Source organism: Dromaius novaehollandiae, chromosome 4 (assembly GCF_036370855.1).
Source record: "Dromaius novaehollandiae isolate bDroNov1 chromosome 4, bDroNov1.hap1, whole genome shotgun sequence".
NCBI lineage: Eukaryota > Metazoa > Chordata > Aves > Casuariiformes > Dromaiidae > Dromaius > Dromaius novaehollandiae.
The window spans coordinates 77,858,806-77,875,988 of NC_088101.1; the positions used below are offsets into that span (position 1 = coordinate 77,858,806).

At 35.4% G+C, this 17,183-nt stretch overlaps 1 protein-coding gene across 3 annotated transcripts in view; it reads right to left on the reverse strand.

Moving 5' to 3' along the window:
- Window positions 1-17,183, reverse strand: part of GRK4 (G protein-coupled receptor kinase 4) — a 43,401-nt gene that overhangs the window by 15,696 nt on the left and 10,522 nt on the right. For all 3 annotated transcript variants that reach the window (XR_003261146.2, XM_026112697.2, XM_064511498.1), the window contains 8 exons: window positions 16,651-16,737; window positions 15,846-15,958; window positions 11,783-11,860; window positions 10,504-10,604; window positions 7,834-7,926; window positions 6,377-6,440; window positions 5,489-5,629; window positions 2,529-2,719 (listed from right to left, as the gene is read on the reverse strand). Coding sequence is in view for 2 of the 3 variants with exons in the window: in XM_026112697.2 (XP_025968482.1) it covers window positions 2,529-2,719; window positions 5,489-5,629; window positions 6,377-6,440; window positions 7,834-7,926; window positions 10,504-10,604; window positions 11,783-11,860; window positions 15,846-15,958; window positions 16,651-16,737 (868 nt within the window). In the remaining variant the exon portion in view is untranslated. The remainder of the gene's footprint in view (window positions 1-2,528; window positions 2,720-5,488; window positions 5,630-6,376; window positions 6,441-7,833; window positions 7,927-10,503; window positions 10,605-11,782; window positions 11,861-15,845; window positions 15,959-16,650; window positions 16,738-17,183) is intronic.

Genomic DNA, 17,183 nt, shown 5'->3' on the forward strand with positions numbered 1-17,183 from the left:
AATACATACGTGGATAGTCACAAAAACATGTTTTATCAGGAAAAATTTATAATAGTTTGCCAAAAACAATTTAAGCCATTTGATTAAAGAGAATTTAATTTTAAATTTTTCCTCTACAGCTAGAACACAAAAGCTCTAACAGCTCTTGAGTGATGGCAACAAGAACGAGCTTTGATTTCAGAAATTCAGTGATGCAACAAGAATTAAATGTGTTCAAGCTGACAGCAACAGGAGAAAAAAAAAACATTCTGTGAAGGAAGAAAATACAAAAGGAATGAAAAATCTTAGTTACCATAGTTAGGAAAAACAAATCCTTCAATGAAAGAAAAGGTACTTCAGATTGCTCTCCCTCTCAGCCCACAACTAACATTATGATTGTGGATTACCATAACTTCTCTAGTGTGGATAAAAAGATTATGGCCAGTTTTCCCAAGCTTTCTGTTTCAGTGACTGTACATGTTCACTCCATTGCTTGCTAAATACATTTGCATTAAGACACTTGATACAGAACTTTGATTGTGTAATGTATATCTGTAATTGGTGATACTCTAAAGACTTTATAACCACCTGTTTGGGCTTCTTGATTGTAAAACCGTATGACTTATGACAACTACGTTACTAGATGTATTGTACAAAAAGAATACATATGGAAACAACAAATGTCACAGAAAACCAGCATTAGCAAAACAGAAGAAAGTACAGGACTTTGATTTGCAAAAAGGTAGTCATTCTATATTAAAAAAAAAAGCAGGGCCAAAACTGATTCTACAGAGAACATAAAATTATCCAAATATTTTCTAGTTGTATTCCTCAAATGTAGTTGACCTGACACTGTATAATTAGAAGTCTCATTTTTCATTTATTTACATATTAGGCAGGAACCCCCTTAGTAAGTCTTATACTGTACTATTTAAATAATGATATAATGCCTCCAGATATTATGATTACATTCAAGCCTTTCCTTTTCCTCCCTAAGCATGCAAATTGTACAATTACTAGTACATGCACACGTAACTGTCTCTCGCTCCTTCATTTCATTATGAATAGAAACTATAATTTCCATTTTTTTCATTAAAATGTAATTTATTCTAGGTTAGCTGTGAAACAACTTATTTTTTTGCTTGCTCCTACACTACATATTTAAAGCCATACAAGAGCTGGAGACCTATAAAAAAATCCTAGTAAATGGAAAACAATACCACATAAATTAGACAACACCATAATAAGGAGAGAGGTCTAGACACCAAGACCATCCCAGACGAAACCAACACCATCCCAGACAAAACCAACACCATCCCAGACTCTGGAATTATGGACAAAGACTGCTAGGATTCAATACATATGTTTGAACGTCTTTTAGTATACAAATAGCTAACAAGCTGTGTTTAAACACAAGGGCTGTTTTCTACAATCAGCTTTGTTTTCACTTGGGCCAAAGTGAAATGACCTACTTGAAGCTGAGTCTTGTTTTTGCTCATCATTCTCCCCATGGATCAGCTGCATCAGTGGTTCTACCCTACGTGCGTGCCAAAACGCACTGTTTAACATGGCAGGGCTGGTAAAATTCTTTAGGGACCCCCACACATCAGCCAACATAAGCCAGGTCTCCAAGCGTTCTATATTTGACCCATTTTAACACATGGCATACTCATGAAGCAATATGAGAATTAGAATTGGCATAGGTATAGACAGCCTCAGAAAAGAAAGATAATTAGGAAACAGTACACATCCAGATGATATTAGTAGGAGGAGGAATTTTTTAGATAAGCTACAGAGATCTAGCCCACGTCTCTGCCACTTTCTCTGAGACTGATGTGTGTATCTTGGTCTTTTCCCTCACCAATAGAGAGGGCTAAGACTCATTATATTAAAATTATGCAAAATTCTAAGACAATTGATGTTTGGTGTTTTGCACCATAAATATAGAGAGATAGCATTCTTGATCCACCACTGTTTGTTTTGCTTGTTTCGTAATATTTAATGCATGCCAGGGGTTAAATGATGTATGTACAAAGACCAGAAAGGAGTAAGATCATATGATTCATTCAAAAGCACTGACATGTTTATTGGAGGATCCTTAAAAAGGCAATGAGGATTACCAGAGAGATTTTGCTCTCCTGGGGGTAACAAGCAATGCAGTAAGGGATGTCCATCGCCTTCTACGAACTTCTTCAGAGCAGGCAGCGGCAGAATCCTATGTGCCTAAAGCTCATTTATTTATTTGCTCTGCTAATTAATTTGCTTTGTAAATCATATTTCTATCCCTTTGCAAACAAACTTTGAATCAACTCTATAATGTTTTACAATATAGCAAGTATCTACACCTAAATTAACGGTAAGACGACAAGTAAGAGCAGTGTTTCCGAACAACATGTCAAGAAAAGGACAACTGAAAAAAGCTTTTGTGCCTTTTAAAACAAAGTTTATCACGTAATTCAATTTGCTTTAAATAGAAGATAATTCTTACCATTAATATACTGAACAGACATGGAAACTTCAAAGTACCAGTTACTGTAGATAACACTCACCTGTAAACAATTCTCTCCCTCTGCAAATCCTCCAGACCACAGCACAACTCTGCAGCATAGAAAATAGCCCTTTCTTCATCAAAGCCAGGATTTCCCATGTTGTATATGTGAAACTTCAAATCTCCTCCATTCATTATGGTTAATACTAAACACAGGGCATCTTTTGTCTCATAGGTGTAGGATAAACTAACCTAAAAAGGGGCAGGGGGAAGAAGACCATTTTTCACTCATATACCAAATACAATACAACACTCAAACTGCAGTACAATTCATAGTGCTTTTTCCAATACAGTAATGTATGAACTTTCTTAAAAAGCCAAAGGAGAATTGCTACTGTCCACTGAGGTCTTGCTTTGTACAACCTGTCCTCTTAATCTTCCTGGGGTAAAGCACTTGAAGACACAAAGGAATCCAGACTAATTATTATGTATAGACAAACCTTGTACCACCATTAAAAACAATTTAGTGACATAAATCTGTTTGGATATGCCAGAACTCCATCCAGACAATGGATTTTTTTGATGGTGCCTCAGTTGCATGTTATATTATTCTTTATAAAGATAACTTGCAAATACACCTTATTTTATCAATACCTCAGTAATTACCCATTTCCAAAGCATCTTCCTGAGCCTCTTAAAGACTCAAAGGTGCTCTAGATTAGAGAAACTAAAAGGTTATATAAAAATCAAATGCCTAATTTCTGTTCTACTTTTTCAAATCACCGTGTATTCCCTGGCTTTAATACTTGCCAACAGTAAGACAGACTTCATATAGCTCTTTACAGTCTTTCCTCTCACTGTGTTTGGAATGACATATTGATGGGGCAGGAAGAAGGACACAGTTTTTCTTCAGTTTTATATAAGTGTTTTGAAAGCACACATGAAGTTGTAAAGTAGAATTGTGAATTCAAAGCAAAATAATTTTACAACAGTAAACTACAAAATTTTACATGTTGTCTAAGTTACAAAATTAATTTTAATTAAAAAAAAGCTATGCTATGCTGTTGAACATCTAGTAGGATCTTAAAAGTTGCCTAAACAGTCTTACTTGTATTGAAAGCAATGGGATTTAAACATATACTTACCTTCCATTTCTTAAGTACAAACCAAACCAACAGGATTGATTTTTTTTTTTTTTTTGACTCAGTGAACATATTTTTAAATGCAGCACAAGCGCATAGAGGCCATAATTCATTAATAATACCAAACTTTTCCTTTGGTAGAAGAATAAATGCAATCACAAGTAAATAAATATACAAATCAGCTACTTACAGCAAGGTTTCCCATTTGATGGTTTAAACCACTTGGGTTTTATACTGATCTATTCAGCTACTAATGACTTCAGTTGTGCCACATGCATGAAAAATTATCTACCCACTTCCAATCCAGTTTTACTGCAGATCTTAGATCTAGATCTTCTCTGTTGCATTGATATAACACTGGGCAACTAGGGAAAAGACTTATGCAAGCCACTATAAAATGATGTTGAATTAAAGTTTGTTGAATTTATAATACTTATATATGTTGAAAGAATATTACTCATAAACGGAAGTTTCATTCTTAATATCTCACATCTCTCTACAACTAATAATTTCTGGAGAGGAATTCAAGCCTATGAGCCTTGTGAATCAAGAACATTAGCACACTCATAGAAAAACATTATTTATACCTGTTTAATACATTAATGCATCTGGCCAGAATGCTTTTTCATTCTTCTTTTTAGCTGGCAGCATTCTGAAGTTTTTCAACTTTTTTAAAATACAGAAAGCTTAACAGAATTTTTTTTTTTTAAACTAGCCTCCAATTCCCTCCAAGTCAGGTACTTTAAAATCATATCTGAATGGTAACAGAAAACCTATCAGCCAATGAATTTAAAAACAAGGCAAAATTCATTTACAATTAACATTTAAATGATGACAATTCAGCGAAGGAGAAACTTTTCCCCAGGTAATGTCTACGTGGTATACATACTCTTTGATCTTTCTAAGCTATTACATTTGCTGCTTAGCAATTGGAGTTACTAACAGACCATAAAATATGTGATAGTATCAGACAAAAGCATTAAGACTAAAATTTTAATTCTGTGGAATTTCTGTTAAGAAGTTATGGTAATTGTTTCATATCCAATATACTCTTTCAGCCTTAGTTCACAGCAAAGCAGTATAACTAACCTAAATTGAAACAGTAGTCACTTTTCATGTTTATCTTGAAACGCATAAGCACTACACCAATGAATGCTATCAAAATACCTAAAGGGATAAAAGACTTAATATTAAAAAAAAAAAAAAAAAAAATCACAGAAATGCAAGATACATAACTTCTAATGGCAATTAAATAGCAGACCTCCCATGAAGTCAGCCCTTTGAAAGTACATTTATGAATAACTTCCAAAGATGAAGTTAGAAATCAGTGTTTACTGTAAGAAAATAAGTATACAGGAGTGGAGTAGGAGTTAAGAGGGGAAAACAGAGAGCAAGGGATTGGAAGAAGAGATAAAGAGAAACATAGGAGGAAAACACCAGGATGGAATAAGGTATATGGAATATCCTCTTTATTAAGCCTAAGCAACCATACTCAATCATAGACTGCAGGAGAAGTAGAATTCAAGTTATTATTCAAGTCTGAGTACTATAGAATAATCTATCCACCTTTAAACAGAGGACAAAGATTCAGTGGCATCTGCATCCTGAAACAGAAGCTAACATTTTGGTTAGAAGCAAGAAATAAAACTGTCAGGCTAGAACCAATTCAGCACTGGATGTAAAAACCCTCTGCACAGAGCTACTCGAATTCACATACAGGATGTACTATACTAGTCTTTATATCAATCATTTCTGTTAGCAGTCACATACTCTTTAAATCAATTAAAGTGTCTTGTGCCTACGAGCTCCTGGAAGAGACTGAAATGAAGCAAACAATGGGAGACAAACTTTTGTGACAAGATGAGAAGAAGATACTTACTACAAACCTACTATTCACTTTTTCTAGAATTCTTTTTTCATTTAGAGCCATTGATTCTCCTTTCCTCTTCTTTATTCTCTTTTTTTCTAGCTTTTTACAAGCATACATTTTTCCTGTTGCCCGCACCTGACAGGCACACACCTAGAAAAGGGAAGGCGTGTCAGAGGCACAATTTTTTTTTTTATTTTTTTGAAAAAAGAAAATAATATTTTATCTTCAAACTCTTGAATGCTCTCAGAAAATGAGTCTAGAAGAATCAATACACATTCACCCCTGAAACAATTTAAGAGGGCCACAAAAGCTGTAACAAAAATGCAAAAAATGGTTATACACATGAGCAAACCCATTTTTGCTAGGGTTGAATGGTTTAGTAAAACTGTGCATCTTGTACTGGTGAAACATCTGCACTGTATATGCCTAAACAAACCGGACAGAGGACAAACATCCACATCATAATGAAGTGGGAGAAAGATAATGATGTTTTAGTAACCATTCTTCCCCTTCATTACAGGCATGCAATTAAAACATTTGGTTTCTTTCTTTAAACAGTGAATTATAAACACAATGAAATAAATCAAAAGATTTTAATATCAAGTTCATGAGTATACTACATATCAAGTAGAAACAAAACTACATTCTCATAGCCAAATAAAAAATCTCAGCAGACTGCTATGTAACTGTTGTTATAGTCAGTGGAAGTTTCTCCATCTTTTTGCATGGCCTCCAGTATAGAGACTAGTATATTAAAAGAAAATGGTTTGGACTGATAACAGTTTGCCAGTTGATATGTCAGAAGTAGATCATTAACAGAACTAAGAGATAAAAATCAGATTTTTCTCTGTATTAACATTTAAGGATTGCCTCATATAAAGATGCCTCAGTACTCACCTCTCCAAATCCACCTTTGCCTAGCACTCGGTAATGCCTAAATGTGTGTTTGGTTACTGGTTGCCTGATTAACAGAAAGAAACAGTTACTGTAACAGGAATTACAAAAGCTTGTAATTCCCTCCCGCCCCAAGGTCAGTCTTCATCTTCTTCTTCCTGTTCTGAACAACATCTGACATCTGAACAAATGTTGCTTTGACCACGTGAAGACAGCTTTATAACAAGCTGAATGCCAAATGAAAGGGGTACCCTTACTAGAAACACTGGTTCCCTCATGTGGTCAAACATTCACAATAGCAGGAGGGGAGAGGAAAAAAAAAAAAAAAAAAAAAAAAAAGATCAGTTAGGCCCTACGCTGTTTAGGATGAGAACAAGTAAGGCTCTAAATGATGGTCAGGTTATCACCTCCAGTTGGTTCCCTCAGCTGCACTATGCTGACACGTAGGCTGCTTTTCAAACAGATCCTGCTTACAATGCAGTATTTGAAAGGTAAACAATTTCTGATTTTGCTGTGGTGCACAACAGCAGTTCAGGGCTGATTTGACAAATGGTTCAGGTATTGATGTAGTGGAAGAGGAACAGACAGTTGGAGGCAGTAGACTCCAGTACTCAAACCCATCATTCCTAAACACACATGCCAGTGGGGCTATTTCATTGTAGTGAGGTTTGTTTCTTTAAAGAGAGTCCAATGTTAATGCAGTTCAGTTTTCAGGGAAGCAAATGGAACTATTACTAGGTTCACTTGGTAAAGAATCTGGTTTAACTGAGTTACACCCCTAGTTCTCTTCCTGGCTTTTGCCCCTAATTCAATCAAACAAAGGCACTGAGTAATAGGAATTTAGCATAAAACTAATGTTCAAACACCTTAATGTTGTGTGATTCCCAGAAGTGCTGAATAAATATCAACTTGTACCAACTTTAGACTTCTGAAAAAGTTTGGACGTTCATTTCATGTTGATTTAGAAGCACCCAGACAGATGCTGATATAGAGATCTTGGTGACTTTCAATTATCAGATCTTTGTCTCAACCACCCTGAAAAACTGATTAGTTACCCAATCACACAATGGGTTACAAAACCCATTAATCTGCTCACTACTCACTAATTAGACCATGTTTGAAAACAAATGCTGATAGAAATTCCAAGAAGGATTGGTATCCCACTACATACTTGACAGCTAAACATATGGATATTGTAATAAATTTGCATTTTTCTAAAACGAATTTACCACTTAAAGACTCCTGGACAGACACTTCAGCCAGAGTATCAGCTCTTTAACTGTTCTATCAACATCATCCTTTACATCTTGTCTTTCAGATCATAATTTCTCCAGCAGGTAGTGTCATTCAGTGGGGCTCTACAGTGCTTATAGCATAATCAGCAGAGTTGGCCACAAAACAAAATTATAATATAAGCATTCAAAACAAAATTATAATATAAACATTATAAATGAACTTACTTTTCCAGCCATTTCCACTGTAAAAAACGGGAAAAATACACACTTTCTTGGTAAGCTTCAAAAGGCCTTCTGCTTAAATATTCATGGACAACTCTAGGGATAGGAAAATAAAATCAGTTATTCTTATACTGACTTACTGATAAAGCAGGAGATGCTATCAGCCTTTTTAAATCAAACACATCAGTGAAACTGTAGGCAGAAGAACATTGTCACTGTGCTCCCCAGTGGTTTTAACCTAGGTGTCTCACAAAGTGAGCGGCTAACTGTCACATAGAACTATTCCTGTCAAAACACTAGTGAATGACAAGCTACTCCTACTTATTATAGTGACTAGAAGTCTGACATATATATATTCTCATTAACTGTCTTCAAGCCCATCTAAACAGCATTACCAGGTGAAGATACTTCCTATATAATAATGCCAGGATTTATGCATGAGGAAGATGTTCCCTCCTCACCCTACCACCTACCTCTATCATAAGAAGTCAAAGCATAAAGTGCAGAGAAACACAAGAATTTCAGAACAGCTTATGATAACTCACGCAAGACCACAGTTCTACTGTCAAAAGGCCGGTCCTAACACTTTTTCAGATAGTCTTTTAAGAATTTTGGGTACACAAGAATGATAGTAGTGGAAGAAAGGGTGGGGAGGTCTGAATGTTAAGTTTAAATTCTTTTCTTTTTGTTCTATATTCCATCCACGTACAATTTCTCAGATTTTTTTTCTTTTTAGCTTATCCAGAGACAGCAACATAAAAAAAATTTTGTTGCAACCTCTAACATCTACTCACCGTTGCTCTTAGAAGCATCATCTCACAATTTAGTGGCTAACTTCCCACCTACTCCCAAAAGTCTGCTATCTCATTGTCAACACAACGATGTACCCAAACTAGCTTGGTAAAAAAAAAATATATATACATATATATGTATACACTAGAGTTTTATAAGGATTACATTAATTATTGCTTCACCAGGAAAACACAGGATCTCTACAGTTAATTTATAACTGCCAAAAAGCCTTTTTAGCAAAATGAGAGCTCTTAAGACATATGACAATTAATGAGCACATTTAAAAGCAAAGTTATCGGAAAGACAGTCTGGCAGAACTGATGAATTTCAATTTGTAGCACTGACCTGTAGCTAGAACACAGGTGTTTTATGGCTCAGAACAAAAGTTTTTAAAAGCACAAAACTGATCTGAAAGAGTGCGTCTTTTCAGGGAAGCTGAAGTACATCAACCACTGCTTAAACAAGTATTTACAAACAAAATTTTCCTTAAAGATTAATATAAAACAAGACTCATCAGAAGAGCCTCTTCCCAAATCCCTTTCAGCATAACAAAGACACCAAACAGTATGGGTAGTCAGATTTTAATTAATATCCACTAAAATATTTAGAAAGAAAAAATAACCTGCCTCAGCTTCAGTGCTAAGAATGCAGGACCAGAAAGCTACAGTAAAATACCACGTCTCCTCTTCCAAGCAGACAGAACAGAGTCAAAAAGACTGACACCTCATTTAGAAATAAAGCCTCTCAGTAGCTATGCAATGCAACTATGACTCTGCAAGTATGACCTCTGAAAGATATTTACAAGAAAGGATCTACAAGTTATCCTACATTCTTTGAAGGAAGATAAAGGATTTTTTGTTCTAGAATTTGAAATTTAAATACTAAATGACACATCCAAACCTGAGTGCCATGTGTCTGTATCATTCCTCTTAAGCTAAACACCAAGGTGAAAAAGAAACTGGGAAAACATCACCATTCAAACTGTATTCAGACATTCACTGGACAGAGGAAAGGGGATGATCTACAAGACAGAACATTGATTTCAGACAAGTTTTATTAGGTGCTCTCACACATCCCTTTCAATCTTCTAGTCTCAGGTTGTTGTAGAGTATACTTATTTTCTGTTGCCAGGGAGATGACCCAAGCAGTGACAAAACATGTTGCAAGCCTTCAGACAAACGTGATCAAGCATGCCTTGAAGAACCAGTAATATTAGAAACATAAAAGCTCTAGAAAGACTTGGAACAGTGGTAAACATGTACTGTCCCTCCAAGAAAGCCTTCCCTGCCGCAGCTGTGTGAAATATCGCTACATGACTTCAGAGCAAAACCAAGCTGTGCTATTTGCAGTTTCTGTTAACTATTTCAATCAATCCTTTAATCAGCAATCCTAATGGAATATAACTATTGGGCTGAGTGCAACCCATTTTCAACAGCCATGAATTGTATAACATTGTTCACAAATCTTTCAGGCTTCCACTTATAACCTCATATTTTCCAAGCACCTTCATCAGGGAAGAGCGCTCACTAGCAAAAGGTAAAAATACATTAAAGAGAAATACTATTCTAGATTATCAGATAACAGATAAGCCATTTGCAGACAATACTATGATTTTATGCAAAAATAAATAAATTAGTCAGCCTTTAATGATTATGCATCTCAGCATTAAAGAAGAAAAAAGAAAACAGCTCTGCAGAAGTCAGGCATTTAAACTTTGAAGGAAACCTAATCCTTTAGCAAATCTGTTCCTGGTTTCTTAGCTATACGCATGTCAGACACCAAATACTATATGTGTGTAATAACTTCACCTTTCATTTGTGTCAGACACACATGAAGTTCTCCTGCAATACTTAAACTTAGTATTATTCATTTTTAACATACCTGGTACAGTCCATAAAAAGATCTTTAGACGGGTTCTTTTCCAGTCTTGCTTTACATTCATTTACTGTTTCCTGAGGGATTTCTGGCAAGTGTGCTGCAGACTTTACATAATGCAAAAAATGCAACAATAAAGGCAATTTTGTAAATTAAAAGAATCAGTAAAAGTTCTGTATTTAAAGTAAAATAAAATCTGCTAATACAAGAAAAGGCAAAGATTCATCCTGGCAAAAGGGAACACCAGAAAAGTCAGATTTGGGCAAAATTGATATTTGTTCCCCATTACAAAGAACTGCAAAAACTTTCAATGCGTTTCTAATGCAATACTCTAGGAAATAAATTTGGCATCAATTCTACTTTCTTCTTCTTTCGATAGGCCCGCCACCATAAAAGCAAGTATCTGTTTGGTTTGGCAGGAAGGGAAGGATGGGAGGGGGGAAACACGCAGTTTGGGACACTATATCCAACCAGCTCAAAGAAATCTGTTGTTCACCAAAACTGCATTTTACCTTTGGCAGTCCCAAAGAAACTATCAGAGGAGATGAGACTAACTTAGAGTCTATCTACTTTTATGGCATCTGGAAGACATTCATTTGAAGGAAAGCTTTATGAATTTGACCAGAGTAAGAGAAGCCAAAGGAGTATCTATTCACAGAGAGTAAGCGTGTAATCATACATGCACACAAGAGCTTCTATCAGATGCCAAAGAACAGATTCTTAAAAATCAATCAGGGAGATCTAATATAATCAAAAAGAGCAGATATTAATGACCTCCATGCAAAAGACAGAGAAACAGCATGCTCCGGAACAAAACAAAACATCATTTGACTTTGTGAAAACCTGCACCAACTCTATAAATTTACAGCTAACTCATCAAAGCCAGGTAGGAGTAAACAAAAAAGCCCAGTCTGACTTTCAGGAATTCCTCATTCTCATGTTCCCAGACTGCAAAACCCCAAGTTACTTTGTTAATAAGCCTTCTTTAGATGCAAAATGATGAATATATTTTCATTTCAGACCAGTATTTTAATTTAAAAACACAGATGAGTAAGTCATCATGATACTAGTTATAAAAGCAGAGAGCAACCAAGGTTTCTGCTCAAGCTGATACAGAGTTTTCAATTTTAGAAGGCAGTAAGTGTTTCAGAAAGTCAAAAATGGTACTAATAAACTTTGGAAGTCCATTTACTAGAAGTGATGCAGCCACTTATTCTTTATATCTCTAACTTATCTGACATTTACACCAAATTTGACAGAATATTTTGCAATGTAATATATTTACCCCATTAGTGAAGTAGGTCTCTAAAACCTTCAGGCCACAGTCTATACGCTTTTCATCTGAAGATACCTCATATTCTGCCTAGTGGAATGGAATTGAAAATTAAATTACATACAGGAGTTATTTAGTACTACATTCTATAATGTGATGCTACATAAATTTTAACCACAGATACCAGGATGCTCCTAATAGAAAGAGAACTGAATATTCTCATTGTTTTAAATCTATTTTTAGGCTACATAATGAAACACAGTCTTAAAGAAAAAAAAAGCATGTGGAATTTAACTTTCAGAAAATGTACTGAAACTAGCAATTTGACTAGTTTCAGTTACAGAAGCTACATCTTGAAGGTTAAAGTAGATGTAAAATTACAGTAAAACAATATTTATGTAGTATTATAGGGCAGAGTGATCCAGCTATTTTTTTCTTTACTATAGTCTTGGTAAACCTGGCATAAAACCATGAAGTAAAGAAAAAAGTGATTATTGTATTCTCATTCTTTAATTATTTATTACCACTTCCTACAAAGGCATGTTGACTGAAAATAAATGAGATCTCAAATGAGCCATATTTCATTCCTTGAGAAAATAACAGGAAACTGGGTAGTTACACAATTTTATGAAGTTTTTGACTTAGTGATATATGGCATTGCAATATAAAGACAGATCACTGTGCAATAAAGTATATTATGCAGATTAAGAACTGGCAGTTTGATAGAGCTCCAGAGCTAGCTACTTGCAGGGAAAAAAAATGGTATTAAAAAACTCCAATGACTGTTACTATTAATAATTTTAAGGAATACTCTAGAAGCAGATATCAGAAATTATGACTTTTAAAGGTAACACAATCCGGGTGAAGGATGAACCAGCACAATGTCAAACAGCAATCTTTATTAGTTTGGTAAGCTGGGCCAACTGAATCAAAACTGTTTCATTTCGTATCTCAAAATGTACACGCATGCATCTAGGAACAAAGAATATATGACAGACCTCCAGAACAGAGCACTACACTATACAAAACAACATTTTGGTATCTTGAGACAACAATCATTAAGAACATCAATGGCAGTTCCACGTGACTGATCTAATCAGCAGAAGAGATGTTATATAAAGAAAACCACACAACTGAAAATGATGCTTCCAGAATTGGGTGTTTGCTTTGTTTTGGAAATACAGAATTCCTGAACTTCATTTCTATGATCAATCAACTAACACATACTATCTCACTATTAATCATCTACACTTTCTTCTGCTGAAACATTACGGTATCAACCACTCCAAAACAGTACTCAATCCATCAACAATTGTAAGCTATTGGTTTTGCTGCTTTAATTCCACAGCAATCAGCCCAATGGTAAGGAATTCTTCTGCACCTTTCACGCAACCTCAGCAGGTCAGGATAGTTAATCAACCACAGCAATGCCCTTATCTTTAACATTTTCAATTATGCCAAAGTAGTCACTAAATTAACAGTTAGGCATCTGTTTTAAGCAGATATTGCAATTTAAAAGGAAGTTTAAGAGACAGTCTTGTCAACTAATTTCTATTACTCACAAAGTTTAAGAGAGAAGTTTGAGTTGACACCCATTCTTTTTCATACTTGAGTAACCTTCTCTCCAGCTACTGAAATGAGTCACTAGATGATTGCATTAAATTAACTCTTTCCTTTAATTTCTGTCCCTCATATTCAGCTATTTCACAACTCTTCTTTCTGTAAAGCCACAAGTTGACTACAGACTGCAAGGCCACACCTTCTCAAGAATTAAAGTTTATCAGTCTTAGTACTTAAAATATGAAGACAACGTAGCATTATACTGCCTTGTATTTGTCATTTTGGCCTCCTGAAACAATCATGGTTCACATAGGTGAACCAGATAACTTTGTAAATTAAGATACCAGGCTCTTAAGACTCCCTATAGTCATTTTATAGCAGAAGGTTTATTCACAAAAACAGTAAGTCTAAAATTAATTTTAAAAATCTGATACAAAAAAACAAAGATAAGAAGAAACCCACAGCCTTCCCTTTCACAATTAATATTATGAAAGGCCTCTCAAACAAGCAAAAAACCTTGAACAAGTTTGTTGAAGAGAAAAAGAAAAAGAGAAGCGGGCTAACTCAGGAATCATCTGTAAGAGACACTAGGTATTATATTTCACTTCCTTGATCAAGAGAGCATGATAGCCTGCAGATCATGAGAGTCACAGATTAGAGGTTATCTTAGCTCTTAAAAGACTTCTTGTTTCCGTGATTTCCAAGTGTACTTTTTCGTCACAATCTTTCAAACGGAAGATTAAAAAAGAGTAAATTGCGAAATTGTCCCTTAGATCAAATATCACAAATATGATTTTTTTTTTAATTTACACTAGTGTTGCAATCCACATAACATTATAGGTTGCATATTTCAAAACAATTCAAAATATTCAGTCAGTGTAAAACACAGTTAATTCTTAACTAGAAACAATTTCATCTGAAAAAGGACACCTGCACAGCAAAAAGACCCATGCCTTACAGTTATCCCTAAGATTTTTCCCCTTTGTACTAAGATTCTACTTTCCCTTATCTAAGCTTCTAAGGGATAAAAATGCGTACAAGAGTTGTGACCATTAAGGGTACATCCAGATTTGTCAGTGGTCTCCCCATTGCGTGCTGCTCAAAGGCTTGAGTGTGCATTCAACTCCAGATATTCAGCTCCGCTGTTTGCATTTCCATTAAATCCATTCTATGCCTCCAACTGACCTCTGGAATTTGGGGGTAGAAACAGCTCATGAGAGTCAAAAAGTATGTCTCAGATGAAAGGCACCTGGAGAATAGACCTAACTGCACAAAGATTCATTGACCATGGAAAAAAATCAGAGCGTTCACTACTGTTAGTAGTTTTTTTTCCATTCTGTGCGGTGATAAATCTCTGAAGATGAGATATGTATTCCAACAAAGTAAAAACAGTGTTTTTGATTCCAAAAAATGACAAAAAGCTTCCAAAAAGAAAAACACCACAAAAACAAACGGCAACTCTGGGGTTTATTTTACACCGAGAATTCCTTTTTACCCGATGAAACGTCTCAGCTTATACTCTTGCAGGGGCAAGGGAGATACAGTGAGGTGGAAGAGCAATAATCCAGTTTACATCCTTACACCCTGCAGCTTTCAGAGCCATCTTGCATTCTGAGGCTTTGTGTAAGCATGTAAGCAGAAGTACTATCCTATTTACACTCTCTGATCATTTGTTCCCTGCTTATAAATAAGAACAAAAATGGGTGGGATAAGGAAAAATGTTCTTTTGGCAGTAATCTCAGCCTAAAACTACATCTTTGTGCTCTTTGATCAACTACAAGGGAAAAGCACAGAGGAAAAAGCTCTGAGCTATCGTTCTCTCAAGTAAGGAAAAATTTTAACAGGCTGTCTCATCTGCCTCCTCTTCTCACTGCTTCCACCTTCCCCGCAAGGATTTTGCCTTGGGATTTTTACAAAATACAGCTGTGGGCGTGCTTCTTCCCTCCCCTCCCCTCCTCTTCACCCCCTCCTTTTTTTAAAGGGTGAGATACCAAGATGTAAACATATCAAGGCAAATACTTCCTTTTCGCTTGTTCTCTGGAATCTGGTTTCTCTCCTTCCCCAGGAGGTTCTTTAAATTTCCATCCCCATTGTATTTTTTTAATTAGTACATTCTGTCTAGCCTAGGGCTTCCTTGCAAGTTGCAACATTTTCAAGTCTGTGTTCACACCATAAGTAATAACTCATTGCATGCACATCTTATTAGGCTCGAAGTCAAACACAGCATGGTCTTTTCAAAATTCTCTCTCTCATTCCCATCATGACCATTTTTGTAGTTCTGACCACATCAAGATGGCAGAGATTTTATAGTAAACACTAAACATATTCCTTTAACAGAGTCAGAGTTTGTTGACACTCATCAAAAGTTACAGCTTCGCAGTTGGCAAAGAGTCAATTTCACTATATTTTCATATACGTTTTCATGCACAAACATGTTTAGAAAAAATTAGCATTTTATAAACTTCAGAAGAAACTATTGCCTACTGATATCCATCCTTGACTTCTCACTGCTTACCACTGCATCCAGGAATTCAATGCACCTTTTCAAGTCTGGTCTGGAATCACAGAACTGCCTGAAGAGAAGTCTTCCTATAGGCTGTTTGTCACAAAGCTGGTTATAGTCTTTTTCTGAGCAAAAGATAAGAAGAAATAAATACCTTTATTATAAGCCAATGTGGATCGTACTTCCATTTGAGAATGGGTCAGAAAACATCAGCTAGAGCATCAAGACTTCATGGTAACACATTTAATAGCAACACCAAAGATGGATACCAGTGATCACAAAGAATAGTGAAAGACTTTCTTCCAGGCACATTTGCCTCTTATATCCTATCACATTTATTAAAAAAAAAAGAAAAAAAAAGTTTTTTTGAATATTTAAGTTCCAGGTGGTGGGGGAAAAGAAGGGGCAGGAGGAAAGGGAGGAAGAAAAATCAGGAAGGCTATGAAATAGCAATTCCAAGGCAAACAAGATCATTGAAGAAAGAAGGATTATAGCATAAGAATAGAAAAAGTTATAAAAGAAATAGTGGAAAAAAGTGAAATATAATTCTCTCTCACTCAAGTTACAACATGATTCCTTTTTCTAATTCATGGCTCTGTGAATTTTTCTTTTAGGATTAGTTCAACACATATGGAGCTGCAATGCAGCTTTTACTTTCTCATAAACTTATCTTCTCATAAATTCTTCATTACATTAAAGGTCTAACAGCTTTTTTGTTAATTAGCATGGAGAAGCCAGAAAGAAGCCTTTTAGTTAACACCACCAAACTCTCCCCCTTCCTTCCCAAAAATCAGAGGGACTACTTACACACACGTACCGATTGAATGTCTAATACCTTCACAATAACTAACAGGTGGCAACTTCAGCATCTCTCTCCATTTTTTACTACGTCCACTCCGTTTTCCTAGAAGGAAAATATAAGAGTAATGTAAAATGCAATACCATGTCAGTATTCCAAACTGTGTAAAATTAGGTCACTTCTGCACAGATCTGTCAGATTTCTTTGTAGGCAGGATAAGCAATCTAATCTACAAGGATATCCAAACCAGTAACAAAATTGATAAAGAGGAATTTTCATATGAAACACTAAAAAATGCTGAAAGCCTTTTGTAACACAAATATTTTGCATTTTGGCTGTGCACACAAATATCTAGGTATTCCGTGAATTATGTATAAAACTGGAACACCAACAATATGAGACACCAAAAAAAAAAGTTATATCTCAACCATGGTCAAGAACAGAAGGCACTGAAGTTGAATAACAAGATACACAGAACAAAGTTTTTTAATGCATTTTTGGGTAATCAAGTTGGTTTTTTTAAAGGCAGTAGCAGTAATAACAGTAGACCC